This window comes from Strigops habroptila, chromosome 8 (assembly GCF_004027225.2).
Source record: "Strigops habroptila isolate Jane chromosome 8, bStrHab1.2.pri, whole genome shotgun sequence".
Taxonomy (NCBI): domain Eukaryota; kingdom Metazoa; phylum Chordata; class Aves; order Psittaciformes; family Psittacidae; genus Strigops; species Strigops habroptila.
In genome coordinates, this window is record NC_044284.2 from 19,650,072 (window position 1) to 19,669,089 (window position 19,018).

At 37.0% G+C, this 19,018-nt stretch overlaps 1 protein-coding gene across 6 annotated transcripts in view; it reads left to right on the top strand.

The window, feature by feature from the left end:
• The window catches only part of AGFG1 (ArfGAP with FG repeats 1), a 37,327-nt gene that overhangs the window by 16,440 nt on the left and 1,869 nt on the right, over positions 1–19,018 (top strand). For 2 of the 6 annotated variants that reach the window (XM_030493981.1, XM_030493986.1), the window contains 10 exons: positions 3,926–4,041; positions 4,574–4,736; positions 5,742–5,898; positions 11,562–11,678; positions 12,323–12,394; positions 13,306–13,515; positions 14,348–14,531; positions 15,232–15,311; positions 15,596–15,688; positions 18,718–18,879. In XM_030493981.1, coding sequence (XP_030349841.1) covers positions 3,926–4,041; positions 4,574–4,736; positions 5,742–5,898; positions 11,562–11,678; positions 12,323–12,394; positions 13,306–13,515; positions 14,348–14,531; positions 15,232–15,311; positions 15,596–15,688; positions 18,718–18,879 — 1,354 coding nt within the window. The remainder of the gene's footprint in view (positions 1–3,925; positions 4,042–4,573; positions 4,737–5,741; positions 5,899–11,561; positions 11,679–12,322; positions 12,395–13,305; positions 13,516–14,347; positions 14,532–15,231; positions 15,312–15,595; positions 15,689–18,717; positions 18,880–19,018) is intronic. The other 4 variants (XM_030493982.1, XM_030493983.1, XM_030493984.1 and 1 more) reach the window with 4 other exon arrangements.

Consider the following 19,018-nt stretch of genomic DNA (forward strand, 5'->3'; position numbering starts at 1 on the left):
TTTGACCGTGAAAACTGGTAATTTAAAGCTCGGATTTGTGCAGATTGGTATATCCTTTACTGCCTTTTTGCAGGTTTTTTTCCCCATGTCTTGCAAGAAATGGCTGAGCCAGAGTCATCACATGCTGCGAATAACTCTGCTAATTTTTTCAGGTGTCCTGCCTAGGCAGCTGTCAGGCAAGACAGAACATAGCACTGAAGCTCAAGTTGAAGCATTGGCAGCTAAAGTTGCCAATCTAATTGTAACAAAAAAAGCCCCAAACAAAACAAAAAAACCCCCCCAAAACCGAAAAAAACAAACCAAACAAAAACCCCAAAAACAAAACAACAAAAATCCTAACAAAACAACCAAATTGTGGAAATGTAGAAAAATCAATCTTTTAGTATCTCAAGTACTGTCAAATTCAGATAGTGGATTTAAAAGCTATGATTAGTGGGAAGTAATCAGGGTACCCAAGATGTGAATACTGAATGATCATTCCCCACCATAACTCAACAGCAAGTTGTATGGCATAAATATCCTTGATCTTTATAATAAGAGTAACTTTTAAATAGCTTTGAAATAAAAATTACAATGGCCTCATCAGTAAAAATACTCACATTTCTCACAGCAAACTTCTCATTGCACAAGACTCAGTACTGTTAGCAGCTTTTAAGAGTATAGAAAGATAACTATTTAAAAAAACAGCTTAGGACAATGCAAGTTCTGACAATAATATTTTTTAGTTTAATTTCCAGTTTTGATTCATCCTATGGTAAGGCATAGCACACTGCCATTTACTTTTTTGTTGATTGCTGAAAAATGTGTGTTATGACTCACTTGAAACATAATCGGTGCAGTATTGTGGATCCCTGTCAAGTCAGATGATAGTAACAAAAGTAGACCGTACAGGTCACCAGCAAATAAGGAAAGACAACAGGCCTTTTATTGTGTTCTGAATGCTTGCTTGGAATGGCTGCTGATGTTCAAAGCATTGTGTGGTTCTTCACACAGAAATAAACAAAACTGCTTTTTTAGTAGTTTCTTGTGTATTCTAAAACCATAAAATTTGTCTTTCTAAAAGAACTTGTCTGTATTTAAGACTTCTAAGAAACTACTTTTTTGAAGAACTCTTTAGGTAAAGAAACTTATGTGAAATTTAATTTGCATTTCTGGTGTGGTAGATGTTTTAACTTGTGTTTGTATAGTTACTGCTGTCAAACTCTGTTAAAATGACAACTTCTTGCTCAAATGTATGTCTAGGTTCTTTTGCTTGGTAGTTGCGTATTGTGTGCTGGCCATTAGTAGTAGTATTCTTTCTGCTACCAGTAACGGAGAACCAGTAAAGAATGCCTGGCAGGTTTAATTAAATAAATGATAATAGTGACTTAAGGCATATTTCAGTTGGTACTCTTCTGTGTTTAGAAGAAATCCGTTGCTCCAGGAAATGCTTTTGGAAGCATGCTTTCTGAAGGTTTGCAAAAATTGCAATGCAAGAAGTGATGCTTTTAATAAGCTTGCATCATTTTAAACCAACAGTGTGTTTGGACAACATAGTCCTCCTTTGTACCTGTTTGCATATTCATAGAACTGTTATCTACTATAGCTGGTAATCTAAATTCACGCAGGACCTTGTTGTCTCATTTCTAGAAATGGTCTGTAGTGGTCAGGAAGGCTTGAGACTGTTTGACATGGAGTTGGGTTTGTTGTAGTTTTTTTGGTTGTGGTTCCACCCCCCTTCCCCTCTGAATACTTAGGCCCTCCAGGGTGAAGACAAAGCAGAAAACTGGGAGAGGGAGAAAGGTGAAAAGCTGGGTTGTTGTTTCACTATTGCTGTGAGTTGATCTTGGTACAGGCTTCTATGGTACTAGTGACATGGTAATTGTGATGAGTTTCTTTCACCTGTTTGGTTTGGGTGGTAGGAGAAAAGGGAGTAATAGCCTGATACGGGTGGGGAAGAGGAAATCCTCTTTCATTCTCTAGCACAATTTAGGCTGGATGCAAACCAATAATCATGGTACAGCCCTGGGTGTTATTGGGCTAGGTGCAGGATTGAGTAGGGACTGTCTTTCTGCTTTTCTGTAACTAGCCACAACAGGACTTCTCTTCCTTCTAGCAATCACGTCTGCTAGTTTGTGCAGTTATACTCACAAATCGAAGTATGGAAATGCTACTGCTGGCCCACATCAGACTATCCACTGCAGATGTTTAAAGCTATACCATTAATATTCTGACTTTATAAATTTTGTCAGCATAAAGTAGTGCTTAGGTGAAAGATGTCCACAATTAAAATAGTGCTTCATGCCATTAGCTGTTATTTTAGATCAGACTTGTGACTTCTTGGCTAAGGGTATATTTTTATGAAGTATTAAACAAATACCTTCAGTTTGATTTCACCTATTACCATACTGCAAATAATGACCTTAAGTTTGCTAACTCAAATCAATGTATTGAAGTTAACCCGTTTGTGGAGTACAACTGCTTAGTGAATGTTGAATAGCTGAGTTTATTTGAAGTAGGAACTACTGTTCTTATTTTTAGATGAGTATCTAATTCACTAATTTAGGGCTATCATTTGGTCATTTGTTAGATCTGCTTCTCATTCTTTGTCTCTATCCATTAGATGACAATAAGGACTGTGTAGTGTTAGAAATGCGAGCGGGCATTCAAGACATCAAGTATGAAATACATACTTACGCTGTCTAAATTTCTCTAATCCTGAGCAATCTTTGACCTGTAAGTTTTGTCACATCTGACATCTAGTGCTCCAGAAGATGCTGATTTGCTACAATTTTGGTAAAGTTAGCTGGCTTGGTAAAGAAGAAAACATAACTGGGGAAGATGTAGTGGCAGTATCACAAGCTTCTGCTTTGATTTGCCGACTTCCAGGGCTGTCAGCTTTTGCAGCTCTTGCTTGTTAGAGAATGTGCTTCCTCTGAAGGTCATGAGGGACCATGCTGAAAACCTAATGCTATTGCAGTGATAGAGGGCAAGGTTTGTAGGAGGCATGCTGAGAGGAATGTTCAGGACTGTTTCAGAAAGGGCGTGGGAAGAAAGGGTATGCATCATAAAAACAAAGCTTTCTTAACTCTGCTTCTCTGGAAGAAACCTGTTCTAAAATGGTAGTCTTATTTTAGAGGGTAGCTGATGTTTGCTGTATCATTTAGGTGCGTACTAAGGTTACTTGCAGAGTAGTCTTAAGTGCTTAAAGAAAACATTTTAAATGTGACAACTCCTATGTCTTACTTTTGAGAACAGTCACCTTTTCTCTTGTTTTGGTCAGGAATCGAAGCTGATCACACTGAGAATTTTGCAACTGGCTCAACTTTTGCTTACTCACAATTACGTTTAGGAAATTAAAGCAGAGCAAGAGTACTTCTGCTTTCTGTCAGCCATAGTAAATTAAATGCAGTTTCTGTTGTATAGTATACATCATGGTAAGAAAGGCTCCTTTAAAGAAAAAACGTTCCTATACTCAGATAGTAATAAGTATAAAAACTAAACCTCAGATCCTTTGAAAGCTGCCATCTGGGATTTATGGCATATGGAATCTGTTGAAACTGTTTAAACCCTGCAGTACAGGTAAGGGAATGTGTAGATTAGGTGAAGGAGAAGAGTCTTAAATATCACAAGTAGAAATCAGGTGCTTTGCCCCTTCATGAGTGCCTGATACAAATATTTTGTAAAAACAGTATTTGATGGTGAAATTTGATGTTAGGATTTGCTTGCCCTGCTGTGACAGATGGTCTTTCAACTTTTAAGTGTTTAGACCAGTACATGGTGCACCAGTCAGTTGTTAAAGCAGCTCAGTCTGGAACGAAAAACATGCAGCCATGCACTTTTTAATGATGTATTAACAACGGTAAACCTAAATAGGCTTTGAGTTAAGATATTTTTCTTTGATTAATCTGCGGTTATTTTCTTGTTGTTTGCTTGTTTTTATAAGGTGTGCAAACAGATTTGGCTAGGCCTATTTGATGATAGATCATCAGCAATTCCAGACTTCAGGGATCCACAGAAAGTAAAGGAATTTCTACAGGAAAAATATGAAAAGAAAAGATGGTAAGATAGATTTACAATTATAAATGTTGCCTCTATAACAAGAAGTGAAGGTGGACTGTTATCCTCACATTCTTGAATGTGCTTTCCTCCTTGTGTGCTCTTTAGACTAGATAGCACAGCTGTCTAAAATGATTTCTGGACTTTATTCAGAGCTTCTACTGGAAGCAGGAAAGAAACTACAGAAGTTTCTCAGTATGTAGCATGTATTGATGGAGCAGAAATAGCTTAAGGGGATGTGAACAACAATGTGAAGTAAGAGTTTTGCAGGCTTTTATTAGGGGGTGGAAAACACCTGGCTTGTATTAAATAAGTGCTATAAAATGTTGATGACTTGGAATTCTAGTCCAATTTTTAAAAGATCTGACATATTTGAATAATGGGTATTTTGTAGACTACTGATAATACTTGTTATAGGGTCAGTGGTTAATATAGCAAAGCTGAGATCTACCAGTTCTCACACTTTAGTCTTATCAGCGTTAAGCAGAACTTTCCATGTTAAACTTGTAAAAACCATTGCTCTTTTTGAATGTAGGTATGTTCCTCCAGAGCAAGCAAAGGTGGTGGCATCAGTGCATGCATCCATATCGGGATCTTCTGCTAGTAGTACAAGCAGCACACCTGAGGTGAAGCCACTCAAATCTCTCTTGGGAGAAGCTGCACCCGCACTGCACTTAAACAAGGGCACACCTAGCCAAGTGAGTAATGACAGAGCTGAAAAGCACAGAACTGTTCAGCAGTGCTTTTTCTCTTGTAATGGCAGAATTCTTGCAATTGTAACTGTTACCTAATGATACGAAGACTAGAGACAACTTCATGTATTCTGTTGAAGTGTTTGCAGATCAGGTTCTAAATTAAGCTTGTTTCTATTGACCAAATTGATTTAATTTTAAAAAATGGTTATTTACAATAAGCAGAATTTTCTAGTATGATTGACAAGTTCAATTATGATAGCCTTTTGCTGAAATATCTCTAAAGTTTGAGCCTAATGTGATATATTTTTATATTTGTTTTATTATTTGAAAACAATGAAATGCCTGATATTGTTAACCGTGAGAGTAGTGAATATGTGGGTGAGAAGTGTGCATGTTTATCATTACTTCCTATGCATTCTGTAACTGTCTTAAGTGGTTTTTGAGGAGTGTCTGTATGCTGTCATGTAAAGCCAAACAACACTATGTACTTAGATTTTTGGAGGGAAAATAGTTTCTCTTAAAAATCTCTTTTACCTTTAGGATAACAGGCAACTCTTGAACGGACCTCTTTAGAAATCTGCAGCTTGCAGCCTTGCTATGAAATCCCTCAGTTTTTCTCTCCCTACACTGAATTCTAAAGATTTTTTCAGAATGCAGTGAATAACTATATTCCAGCTTGTAAAATTAAGTTTTATTGCTTGTATTTGTGCAGTATTTACAGTTTTAAATACATAATTTTGAAGCTGCTTATATGCTGCTACTTTATTCTTCTAGGCCCTATTAATCCATGGAAATCTGCAAAGTTCCTTTAAAAGCTACCATAGCATAAATAGATTGTCTCCCTTATACTGTGGGAGGAGGGTCTGTGCTGTACACAGCATCTTAAACTTCAGAAATAAATGGCTTGTTAAAGAAATATGCTTACTCCATCCTTCTAGTATTTTGCAAAAGTCAGTATGGTAAAATACCAGCTTTTTTTGTATTAGCTAATCAAAATGTTGTTTGTAGTCTCCTGTTGTAGCTCGATCTCAAGGGCAGCAGCAACAAGAAAAGAAACAATTTGACCTCCTCAGTGACCTTGGCTCAGATATCTTTGCTGCTGCTCCTCCCCAGTCAACTGCTACAGCAAATTTTGCTAATTTTGCACACTTCAACAGTCATACAGGTAAGAATTCTGAGCAGCGCGTCCCTTTTAAGTGTATAAAATGTAGTTTTAGTTTTTTATTACTTTAGTCTAAAATTCCTGAGGTGTATATAATTTCTGTGCTTTGAGCATGTTGTATTACTCAAGATTTCCTTTAGATCTTTATAATGAAAGGTTGAAGACTTAAAGGCTGATAATCCTATTTTGTTAAGTGGGAGTTGCTGTAGCTATTTTCTATATGTATAACACTGTTTCTGCCTACTACTAGAACTTCACATTCTTTGTGGGAGAGAGAGTGAGAGGATGAGTAACAGAATGTAGGGAGAAGCTGATATTAGACATCCAATTTTGTTTCGGAAAATTATTCAGAAAAGTATTCATGGAAAGAAAGCAGATACAGAGGCTTTAAAGGGAGTTCACATACATAGACAATAACTGTCAATTTGTTAAAAGCAAAACAAAGGCTTTCCTCAGTTTAAAGAATAACCTCCTCTTTTGTTTGTGTCTATTCAAAAACCGAATATTACCCATGTGGATAGCATTCTGCATTTCAAGAAGAATAAACAAGTTTAGAGTATATGTGTTGACTGAGGATGGGGGTAGGCCTTGTATTCTTAAAGAATGACTTCAGTAAAATATATTGAGCCTTCAGAGTTTATTTTCAGCCAAAGATCTTGAGCCATAGAAGTATGTCCTAAAGAAAAAGTTGATTCTACGGTCACTGAAGTATGTTGTTGCTAACTTGCATTGTAATTGTGGGAAAGTAACTTTGCCTGCCTTGCCTGAATGGGCTTTTCATCCAGTTTTTCTGAGAGAAACTGATGCTGCTGAGCCAACAAGAGTAAGAGATATTTCTTGTAAATCAGTCCTGAAACTGTTAACAGTTGAGATGAATTGTGCTGGAGAGCTTGTAAGGCACACCTGAGGAACTGAGCAAAGTATCAAGGATTTCTCAAAGTTACCTTTTAAAAAAAGTGAAATAATTGGCTGAATTCGGTATGCAGGATAAGAATTGCCATTGCAGTGTATTTTGTAAAATCCTTAAAATCAAGATTTTATGTTAATCATCTTTTTGGAGGTATATTTATCTGGGACAACTTTCACTGACTGGCCAGTGTAACTGGCCAGATATAAGAGGCTGCAGATACTTAGTTCTTTCTAATAACTTATTCTTTCCAAACTCATAGCTGAATGATTTTTATATTTATATACATTTAATTACTCTTTGTGGGTTTCAGGAGATGAAAATTCCATTAAAGCAATATTTCAATACTTTGTTCCAAATCTAGGTAAAATTCCACTGCATCTCAGCTGGGGACCTTCTAAAGAGATAAAAAGCAATATGAACACTCATGTATAAATATAATCTCATGACAGAGGCTGTTAATTTCTGTTTGAAATAAGTGCTGAAAAATCAAAATTGAGAGGAATACTCAGCTTTACTGATTAGTTTTCTGCTTCAATAAATAACCATTGTGGTCATTCCCATGACTCTGTTCCATAAGTTTTAGAACCCAAAAACAGTTTCAGGGCTGGTAAATCAATTTCTGAAAGACAGTAATCTAATTCTGAGCATTTGATAGCTGAATGTGTATTGCAGACTAGTTTATCCAAGTGTGTTTTCTGATTTGCTAGGGTAAAACACTTGAAAGGCTTGTTCTGTGTGTGCTACCACGGGGTAGTGTCAACTGAAACTAATAATGAAATGTTATAGACTCTTCCCTTTGAACAGAAGGAGGGTTGATCAGTCTGCCAGCTTTGGCAAAAATGAGTTTTAAAGGCTTATTTAAGGAGCTTATAAACATGTAATTTTTGTTAGTAATCACACACTACAGCAGAGAATGAAAAATGTTGCGCTTAGTCTGGCACTACTTTCTTGTTTTATGGTTCTGTGTTCTTGTTTAGGGCTCGTTGACAGGGAATGGAATTCTCTCTTTCCCGTCATGTACACTATGGTGTAACTAAAGAAATCACTGAAGAGCACCAGCAAATTTAAGGTCTTCCAATATAAGTTACTGTTTCTGCTATTAAGGCATATGTTCCTTACCAGCCCCCCCAACTTTTCTAATGTACTGTGCTGTCTCAGGGCATTGTTCCATGTTGAAAGGGAAACCTGCTGACCTTCTCTTTCCTGTCTGTATTTAATTTACAAAGTTCCATAACTTCTGCAAAGTTACAAGATTTTTGAAGATGATGGAAGATAACTGTTCTCTGTCTGTAGTTTACAAGATAAAAATTTTTGGCATGTAAACTCTATAAACTAATGGAAGATCTGCTAAAGGATTTAAGAGGCATAGTGACACAGCATAACTCCATCATGGGTAACAAGGGAGAAGGGGCTTTACCCAGAAGAAATACAGGAGTATGACATAGTTTCAGGTTTGTAATTGAATATGTATGGACTTTATTTAGGTTGTTTTTGGTTTGGCAATGTTTCATGCCTTTCTTCCATCCTAGTGCAAACCTCTCAGAGGAAACTATGCAAAGATTGTAGGGGCGGATTGCGTTGCCATGACTGGTGCTTTCATACTTGAGCTAGCTTTAACCAGCTAGCTGTTGTATCTGCAGTCACAACAGCAGTTGTAAATCTATGCCAGTCTGCAATCTGCTGCAGTTCCTTAACTTACTTATGGTGGTTCTTGTGTTTCTGCACGGAGAACTGAATTCTGGAATGGCCAATCTACATATTGTTCAGGTACAGCAAAGTACAGGTCTTAACTGGTCTTTACATTTGTGCTGCTTTTACGTAAGTTTAAACTTTACAGCATAAAATAAAGCAAGATTAACATCTTAATACTCTGCAGGAAAGTCTTTACAGCTCTACTGTTTTAACACTACTTTATGTCAGCTGATGTAATAAAATTCTTAAAAGTGGCCTGTAATATAATACATTTCAGTTCTTAAACTAGACCCAAAAGATACTTAAGATTCTTGACATAGTATTCTGTTTGTGTGAGTGAAAATGAAAAATTTTGTAAATTCTAGGAGCAACATTTATTTACTTAATCCTATTTGGTTAACTACACATCAGTCTCTGAGTAGCCCCTGTCCAGTTGATTTATCAGGATGAAAACATCAATTCACAAAATCAAAACACCTTGATTTTAAAACAAGGTGTAATAATCTATTCCTCTTAAAAAGCTACTGATTGAAAATTAAACAAACTAACTGTGGAATTTGGAGTGGAAGTCCATAGTTTTTCTCTTGAGCACACTTTAAAGGTGAAAATTTTTGGACAGAACTTGCCCGAGGCCTTCCTTTCTCATTTATTTATTTATTTATTCCTTCTTACCTTGACTCTCATGTTGTGGTAGGCTGACCTTGACTGGCTGCCAATGTGCCCATCAAGCTGCTCTCTTGCTCCCCTTCCTCAGCAGGTTGGGGGATAAAATATGATGGAAAAAGCTTGTGAGTCAAGGCAAGGGGAATCACTCACCAGATACCCAGATACTCACCAGATGGGCAAAAGAGGCTTGACTTGGGGAAAGATTAACTTTATTTATTGTTAATTAATGATAGAGTAGGATAGTGAAAAACAAAAACAATACTGAAACTACCTTTATGCCTTCTTTCCAGGCTCAGTTTCACTCCTGACTCTGCTACCTTCTCCTGCTGAAGGAGGTGGGGATAAGGGTTGCAGTCAGTCCATAACATCTCATTTGTACCATTTCTTCCTCCTCATGCTGTTTCCCTGCTGCATTGTGGGGTCCCTTCCCCCCAGTGAGATACAGTCCTTAACACACTTCTTCAATGTGGACCCTTCCCATGGGCTACCATGCTACAAGGTCTGCTCCATCATGGGTCATGTCCATTGGGTACAGTCCTTCAGGCATGGACTGCTCCAGGGTGGGCTCCCCACAGAGTCACAGCTCCTGCCAGAAGACCTGCTGCTGTGGGGCATCCACTCCATTAGCCACAGGCTTCAGCTTCCTACAGGGCCATCTCTGCCTTCTCCAGTGTGGGGTCCTCCTTGCGCTGCAGGTGGATATGAGCTCCACTGTGGACCTCCGTGGACTGCAGGGGACAGCCTGCGTCACCATGGTCCGCAGCATGGGTTGCAGGGGAATCTCTGCTCCAGGGCCTGGAGCACCTCCTGCCCTCCTTCACTGACCTTGGTGTCTGCAAGGTTGTTTCTCTCACATTTTTCTCACTCCTCTCACTGCTGCTGCACGGTGGTTTTTATACTTTCTTAAATATGCTATCACAGAGGTGCCATCGGTATTGCTGATGCGCTCAGCTTTGGGCAGCAACAAGTTTGTTTTGGAGCCAGCTGAAACTGGCTGTCAGAAGTGGGGGAAGCTTCTGATCACTTCTCACAGGGGCCACCACTGCAACTCCCTGCTACCAAAACTATGCCATGTAAACCCAATATGCATGCACACTTCTAACAAAAACTGGTATCAAGTAGAGTCAAACATCACCCTCTCTCACAGTATCCCCTGTGAAGGGAAATAGTTGAATTTTCATTTATATTCGCAGCATTGTGGAATACAGTAGTTTGTATAAAAGTGTCCTTTTAGCTTATGAATCTGTAGTACAGATGCTTTTTAATAGAAATCAAGTGAAATAATTCAACTTTTTATTAGCATTATCTGGCTTTTAACTAACAGTACTTAAACAATCAGCATAATTTCCTGGTTTTGTATATACTTAATCTGCAAGATCCCTCCAGAATCAACAAATCTTGACGCCAAGATAGGACATTTTGCCATCTGTAACTCTAGAAGGTGTTTTGTGGGCTTTCTTTAGATAGTACCTATCTAGAGGTACTATCAAGTTACCTATATATAGGGGTTTGGTTTGCATTTGATTAAGACCAGTGTTTTTTCCTTACTCCCTGCTAATAATAGAATTTCAGGTTTCTATGGAGCTTATCAGTTAGGCATGCAATTCCTGTTGAATCCATAGATGCTCAAATGTCCAGCTGTTTGAAATTAGGTGGGTGTTAACTTTAATTTTCTCCTACAGTATGGCATGAAAGGAAGGCAAAATCTGAAATTCTGTTTGAAATTTCCTTGGATTTTATTTTGTGGATACATTCTATGAATGCTATCTTCTTGACACTAGTATTGGTTTTCCACATTTCTGTACTGTTTTTTGAAAACTGAATTTTCCAGTGAAATGAATTTTATAGACATAGCCAAAGCTATTCAAGTGGTACCAAACTAAATTCACCCAAGGAAGAAGCACTTTGTATATGAGGAATTCAAATTGTCAGTATGTCATAAGAATACCTTCTAATTTTTATTCCCAAAGAAATGTTCAGTTAGTCCACAAATTCTATTTTTAGAAACTAGTATTTAGAATGATACCTGGTTTGGGTTTTACAGGTATCCATCTGGTATTTTGTACTTTTTGGCTATTTTTCCCTGATCAGCCACCACTGCAAACACTCTAGGGTTAAGCTGAAGTGGACTTTTGGATCATGCAGTTGTGAATAGTAGCATGTGTGAGGAGAGAAGTAGCATTAACTGGTACAGCTCTGTGAAGGTGATTTGTGAAAGCTTGTTCAAAGACGACTTTCCGTTGTAGAATATCATGTATAATTTTTTTCATGTAGAAAGAAATTGCAAGGTAGGACATACCCCTTGGAGGCTGTCATGACCATGATTTCAGTTAATACATCTGTTCTTGTGTTTATTTCCCATATCCATTAACATGTTTTGTTCCTTTGCAATTTACAGCGCAGAACTCTGCAAATGCAGGTTTTGCAAATTTTGATGCATTTGGACAGTCTAATGGCTCGAGTAATTTTGGAGGTTTCCCCACAGCAAGGCAGTCTTTTCAGCCCCAAAATACAGGTAGAACTCCTAGCACTTTTGATTAATACTTAATTGAAATAATCCTTACCTTTATGTTGGAAGGTACTCGAGTTTTCTTGCATCTGCCTGCTTTAATGCAATCAAGCAATCTGAAGCTCTGGGGAAACTCAAAATGAATTCCTTCTGTTTGGTGTTGATTTTATTTCCCCCACCCACCCACCCAATGCTGCTCAAAAGTCTGATTTATGGCGCTATGTGTTTGTTAGCTCTACACCTGAAATAGCTATGGAATGACTAAACCACACTGCTTTTGATAAATATTGAATTGACTCTACCTTGTAAGAGAAGTGTTTCAGTGGACCCAGAAGTACGTCACAGTACCAAAAGAAGTGTGTACCTATGTGTATGTATAACATATGCACACACTTCAGTATGTTTGGCTTCATGTGTAGAGCCTATTGCTAAGATTCATTTTGCTTTCCTTTAATTTGATCATGCTTTAGAACTTCTGCTTGAGCTTACGCTTGCTGTTTGTCTAGATCTTTGGCTGACTGACTTTCTTTTCCTTTTTTTTTTTTTCTTTTTTCTTCTTTTGAGTGTGGTGTTGTGTTAAACTTTTTTTCAAATTTTCTTTCTCCCTTGTTATGTTAACTTTAACCCACACACAATTTCTGGCTCTCCAGCGTTCAGAACGCTTTCATCTAGCTGCAGTTTTGGTGAATTTACTTCAGCTTTTCCTCTCCAGGCTGTACACAGTAAGTTCCACACAGTGGAAAACTCAGCTTGCTTCATTTTATCCCATTGTAGTATAGCTTTTTCATTCTTACTGTTGCATATGTTTTAACTTGTTGATTATGCTATTAAAGTTGTGTGTTCTGCAGTATGAGTGGAATCCTCAACAACTGTTATAAAATGTGATACACTTAATGGAACAACTTACTGAAACTTATGTGACCTGTCCAGATCAAGTTGTCTGGACACTGAAGAGACGGAAGCTCATAGTTTCATATTTGAACTGAAGTTCAGCTGTGTGGGCCTAAACCAGATTTTTAAACTTGATTTATGTATCTTTGATGTCAGTGGAGACTTGGTATAAAAAGAGCTGTGTCGTGTCTTCCCCCTCACCTCTTTCCAAACTATCTCTCTAATCCTTGGCATGAAATCATACTCTTTCTGGACTTCTAGGCACTGGTTTTTTTGCTTTGAATGATGACTGACATCTGAAATGGTTAAACATTGTACCATAAAGTAAATACAAATAGTAGGTATTCATTAGACACATGACAGGAAAATGAAGCTTCTGCATTTTGAATTTTAAAGATTCAGGCAAATGCACTTTTTTTCCCTAACAAAATACTATTGTTGAAATTACTTCTAACAGCTAATAAACAGTATATAGTTTTCCCAGGTCAAATTATGACTGTGATTTAAGCTGTTTGGGGCTTTTTTTGTCTCTGATCTGCAGACTGAAAAATATAAAAAATTTTTTTCTGATGACCCAATGTAGCTTTTAAGGAAATGGGAAAGGGTTATACATGTGGGGTGGGGTGGGGAAATGCTGCCTCATGCAACCAGAAAGAGGCGGGATTATTGTGCCTTCAGTTACAGTTGGAAAAGCTTTCTCTAGCTTTGGAGTGTTGATCATGTTTAACTTAATTTGTTACAGGTGGAAGTGCTGGATCAGTGAATGCTAACTTTGCTCACTTTGATAACTTCCCCAAATCCCCCAGTGCTGATTTTGGAGCCTTCAATGATTCTCAGAGCAACACAACAGCAACTGCAGCCAGTAAAGCTGCAGTGAATAAACTGAATCTACAGTCAGCTGACAAATATGCAGCTCTTGCTAATTTAGATAATATCTTCAGCACAGGGCAAGGTATTGAATTCTATTATTTGATGTGCTTATTCTACATCTATATATGTACCACAGGGATGGCTGTGCTTGTCAAAATAGTAACTGTATTTCAAAATGTTCTATCTTTAAGTTATCAGTCGAATTTCTTATCAGTGAACCCTTAATGTGCAAAATATAAGTTTTAAGACTAACATTTCCTCCAAAAGTCTGCATCAGAATTCTGTTCTTTGGGAACTTAAGTGGAAATATCTAAATAATTATTACAGCAATGATGAAAATATATAAAAATATAAATATATTTTTTATATTCTTGTTATATTTTATGTAGCGAAGGCTCTTGAATGGAGTTACAGTTGTTGCAGAGAACTGCCAGAATAGCTTCCTTACCTCTCTGCCATAAAAAGACTGCTTTAAGTTTTTTATAAAACAGCAGTGATATTTGGATTCAGTTGATTTTAAGGAGGAAAAAACCCCTAGTTATTCTGTAACTTTTTTCTTCTCAAATGGTGTATAAAAAAATGTGTTGGTTTGTAATGTAGAGCTTTTTTCTGAAATGGATTATTTGAGGGTATGTGTTTTATCAAATTTTCCAGTTGAAGATGATGGTAACATTGAGTTAATATTTTCCAGAGAAACCAGAGGCTCTTTGGAGCTGCGGAATATCTATAGAAGCATGACACTTTGCAAATAGCTAGTGGCTGGTTATATATGTTTTTTTCCCCTGTATGCCCTAGAGCATATTTAATTTTTAAGTCTGAAACTTAAACTCTCCGTGAACTTTCATTTTGTTCTCAACATTGGCAGGGCAAAAAGTGAAACTCTCTTCATTACTTCTAATCTGTTTTCTTTCTAGGTGGTAGTGAGCAAGGAAGTGGCTTCAGTACAGTAGTGTCAGCATCAGCAGGTCCTGCGTTGTCAGCCCCAAATCAGTCAAGTGCATCTTCAGACAAGTATGCGGCTCTAGCAGAGTTAGACAGCGTGTTCAGCTCCACAGCAACCTCTAGTAATGCGTATACTTCCACCAGTAAAGTTAGCAGGTACTTTGTTAGAAGTAGCTGACTTCCTATGTTGATTTCAGCAATATGCAGAGAAGTAACTCAGACTTATTTCTTGAATCTTATTTCTTACCTAAATGGGGAAATGTTGAATGAGTTTAGAGGTACTTCTGAAACTGTGTCCTGTGTTTTAAAAAACAGCAGTACTGTTTGATAGGATATTATAAAGATAAGAATACTTTCTGTCAGCAGAATGTTCTCTGCACTTTTCTAGTCATTACTTGGTAAACCTGTTGGATGGTAATGCTTTCCTGTACAGATTGCATCCATACTGAAAATCATAGCATCATCCCTGGCAAAAGAATTATTCAGCTATTTATAATGTAAATGGTGCCACCACTTCTTTTTTAGATTATAAAAGTAAAAAATACCAAATGCCTATTAAAGCTCCATTTGGTATTGCAAGTGCCCCATAAACCTCTGTCTTGCAACCTTTCTGCTGATGGCCTCTGTTCAATACTTTGTCCTGCTGTTGGTAGAGATGACTTTTCATTGCTCAGCACTAGTTATAGTCTCTAACTCTAGCAGCAGGGGCTCAGTTCTGTGCATCAGTGAATTATGTTGCAGTTTGCAAACTACACATAAGCATTCCTTTTCTTTTATGTGCCAACAATAATTGTAAATTGTATTTAATTGTTAAACAAGCAATTCTGACATCACTGAATGTATGAATTATTTTCAGCAATGCTTTTGGAACAGTACCTGTGGCTGCTACTGCACAGACACAGCCTGCGTCTTCGAGTGTGCCTGCTCCATTTGGAGGTATTTAAGTGTTACTAACACCTTTTGTGGTCTGTAAGCAAACAAAACATCTTATTAATTTTTAGTTGATAGTGCTGTACTTTGACACAAGTGATATTGCAGTTACTAAAGGATGCCAAAAAAAGTACGGTTGTTATGATGCTTTTCAAATTAAGCATTTTATTATCAATTCCTAATTTTTTCATGTAATTTTAGATATGTATAAAAGCTGTATATACTTAATGTATTGAGTCAGATTGGCTATTTTTAAGACTTTATTAAATAAATTGTCTTTAATCTTTCAGCAACACCTTCCACAAATCCATTTGTAGCTGCCCCTGTTGCCCCAGTGGTACCTTCAACAAATCCATTCCAGACCAATAGCCGAGGAGCAACAGGTTAGGAAAAGAGACCCTAACTGTTTGAGAAGCTTTCTTTCAAGACTTGCATTGATTTTTTTTTTTTTTTTTTAAATTATTTTTTTTTTTAATAGCTGGGTAACTTGTTTCTGAGCGCTTTTCTGTATTATCTATCTCTAGTCTATTTGTGTTGTGTGTTTGTTCAATGTAGAGTACAATATTTATGAATAGGCTGCAGAAATCAACTTTTTTTTTCTTGATATGAGTGATTTTTTTAATTGGGCAGAGGATGTTATTTTTCTGTTTCAAAAGGTGGCCATGCTACCTTAAGATCTACCAAACCTGTTTGCATCTGTGTATTACTACTTGGGTGCCTTCTAAAACTATAACCTTGGCTTTGAAGCATGCTTCATAGCAGGTTGCTCTGAAATTGGGAACCTTGAAAGCCTTGCTGCTAAGCTGTACACTTGCTTTTTTCTTTATGTCAAAGTCCTTAAAGCTCTCAAAACCAGAGAGTTGGAGCTAGAACTAGGAGAGTCATGGCTTTTGGGCTGTTAGCTCTTCACCAATGTGCTTATTCAGTACATTGGTGTCCTTTATTTTTCTGTCTTGTAACAGTAAAACATATTTTTAAATATAATCTTTACACTCATGAATTACATTAATTTTCTTGGGAGGATTCTGTAGAATCATAATTCCATAGACAAAACCTGAAATGCTTTATAAAAAAGCAAACTTGTGCTTTTTAAAAAGCTGAACTTGGATTTAGATGACTGCTAGGTTATCCTCATTTTCCTCTTCAAAGGCACAGCTAAATTTTGGCACTTATGTCTATTAACTGGACTTCCATAGTTTTAAATCTGCTGATGTATGCAGTTTAACAGTGAGTTGTGCTTTGCTCAAAGCTTTGCATAGGTTGAATTAAACTGATCGGGCTGAGCTAAAACCAAATTACTCAAATTCCTGTTTTCTGCTAAAATGAATTCTGTTTCGGTGCCTTTTGAGATATTACGCAGTTAAACTTGTTCAGCTGTTTAATTTCCAAAATATCTTTTTCCTTATTTTAATCTCATTCCTAACTGTACTGATTTAGATCATAGTTAAGAACTTGTAGCCTCTTTAGATGAATTTATTTGAATATAGCAACTCTCTCCTTCCACCTTCTAAATCGCTACCCCTGGCTTGCCAGAAGTTCTAACCCTTTGGCAGCTATACTGATGTTAGGTACTGGGTTACAGAGATAGTGACTATAAGTAGTTTTCTACCCTTTCGTTGTAAGGTGTACACTTGTAGCATGTCTTTTTATGCTGAGCTTTCTTTCTGCATAAACTTTGCTATTTATTACATGGGAGATCTGTTTTGTAGTGTTTGTTTCTAATGGTTTTCCTAGCTTAATCTATTGCTAGTCATGCTATAGATGAATTGTTTGGTACATATATGTGTGTATATTTCTATATATAGCTAAGAAATGACTGTTGAAGAGTGTATAAATGATTTGACATTGTCTGGTCTCTTTGTGGCTTCCATAAGGCCTCTCGGGAGCAATGCACTCTCACATATTTCCTCAGGCTCATTTTGGTAGGTGGCCACATTTGGTATCAAGTTTCTTGTGGCTAATTGTTCTTGCTTGTAAAAGCTTATTGATAGCTATCTGGTTCTCTGCACATGGAATTTTGGAAGACGACCTGTTTTTGAAAAATGGAATGGGTGTGGGTATTTGGCAACTGGGTAAAGGGAGAGAAGAGCATACATAGACATCCTATTAAGCAACTAAAACAAAACCATTATTGATATCCTCCATGGTCACAATGTAATGCTAGCAAGTTGAGTGATTCAAGTTTCTACCAACAGTAGCTTGATGCCTTTTGGGATATCCCAAGTCACTGCTCATTTTGTTGTGCTTTTGTTTGCTGTTTTAGCAAGTTTTCCTGCTGAATAGCTTCTCTGCTAACTGTAACTTGAACAATGTTAGTACATTAGTTTTGCATGTATTTTGTCAACAGCTTATGTATAATATCTTGCCCTTGAATACTTCTGGAGTAAATTTTTCAACTGATAGTTAAGCTGTATTAGTTTAATACCTATTTTTGTGGGTTTTTTGTTTTCTTTTTTTTGGTTTTTTTTTGTTTTTTCTTTTGTTCTAAAAAACAGTTGAGCTTGCATAAAATCTAACTTGCATCACTGACAAAAAAAAATGTCCTGTCTAATGTTTAATGAGAATAAAATGCTTGATGTTTGTATTTGTACCAAAAAAACCTCTTCTTTGCACTTCTTCTTTCAAGAATAACTCCCAAAAGACTGAATAATGGTTTTGTTACCACATTTTCGCACTTGATGTGCTCTTTATTTGCTGAAGGCATGTGCAATTGCGTATGAGCTGTGTGTTCTTTACTTGAAATGTTTAGCAGAGAATCAGATGAAAAGTTTGGGTTTTTTGGTGGTTTTTTTTTTTTTGTTTGTTTGTTTTTTGTTTAAAGTCTTACCTCAACAGTAAGAGTGTTTGCAAACGGACCTTTTTGTGCAAATAATGTGCATGGTGAGAATTTCCTATGAAATGAGGATGGGATGAGGAGAGAGGGGATGCATGTATCCCTTAGGACTTTTTTTTTTTTTTTTTTTTTTAATTCATTTGTAACTTCCTGTAATACAACTTGAAGTAGGAAGATCCTTTCATGCTTTTCTCAGAAGGAGAAAACCAGAGGGGCTTGTGCTGCCTGAAAGTGCTTGCTTCTGATACATACAGACTTTTACCAGAAAAACTCTGGGGGAAGTGTATGATAATGCAGACAACATAAAAAATAATTCATTTTCAGAAGGTATATCTGTATGTGCTGGATATAGCAAGTCTTAAATGATTCCATTTTTAAAGTGCAGAAGTAAATTATGCACCTAGTTGGTGATGATCAAAGCTAACAAATTAGTTCAGTGGCTGTTGAAGTCGAACCTAACTTTTTGTATGGTCACTGAGGCATTAGGAAGCTATTCCTAACATAACATTATAATAATTTGTCTCATGGAAAAAAAAGTGATTTCTTGCAAATAATTGAATGTTATTTTTTGCCTACCAGCAGCAACATTTGGTACTGCGTCCGTGAGCATGCCTGCAGGATTTGGAACTCCTGCCTCCTACAGTCTTCTTCCTACTAGTCTTAGTGGCAATTTCCAGCAGCCCACGTTCCCAACCCAGGCAGCTTTCTCTCAACAGACTGCTTTTGCTCAGCAGCCAAATGGTAGGTCAATACATTTTAGATAATGTTGTTTAAATTGGAAGCATGGAGAAAATGATTTGTCTATAAGTTAGCAAAAATGGGTGCCTGTTTATTTCTATGTGAACTTGATAACCTTGATGAGGGGTTCCCACACAATGTT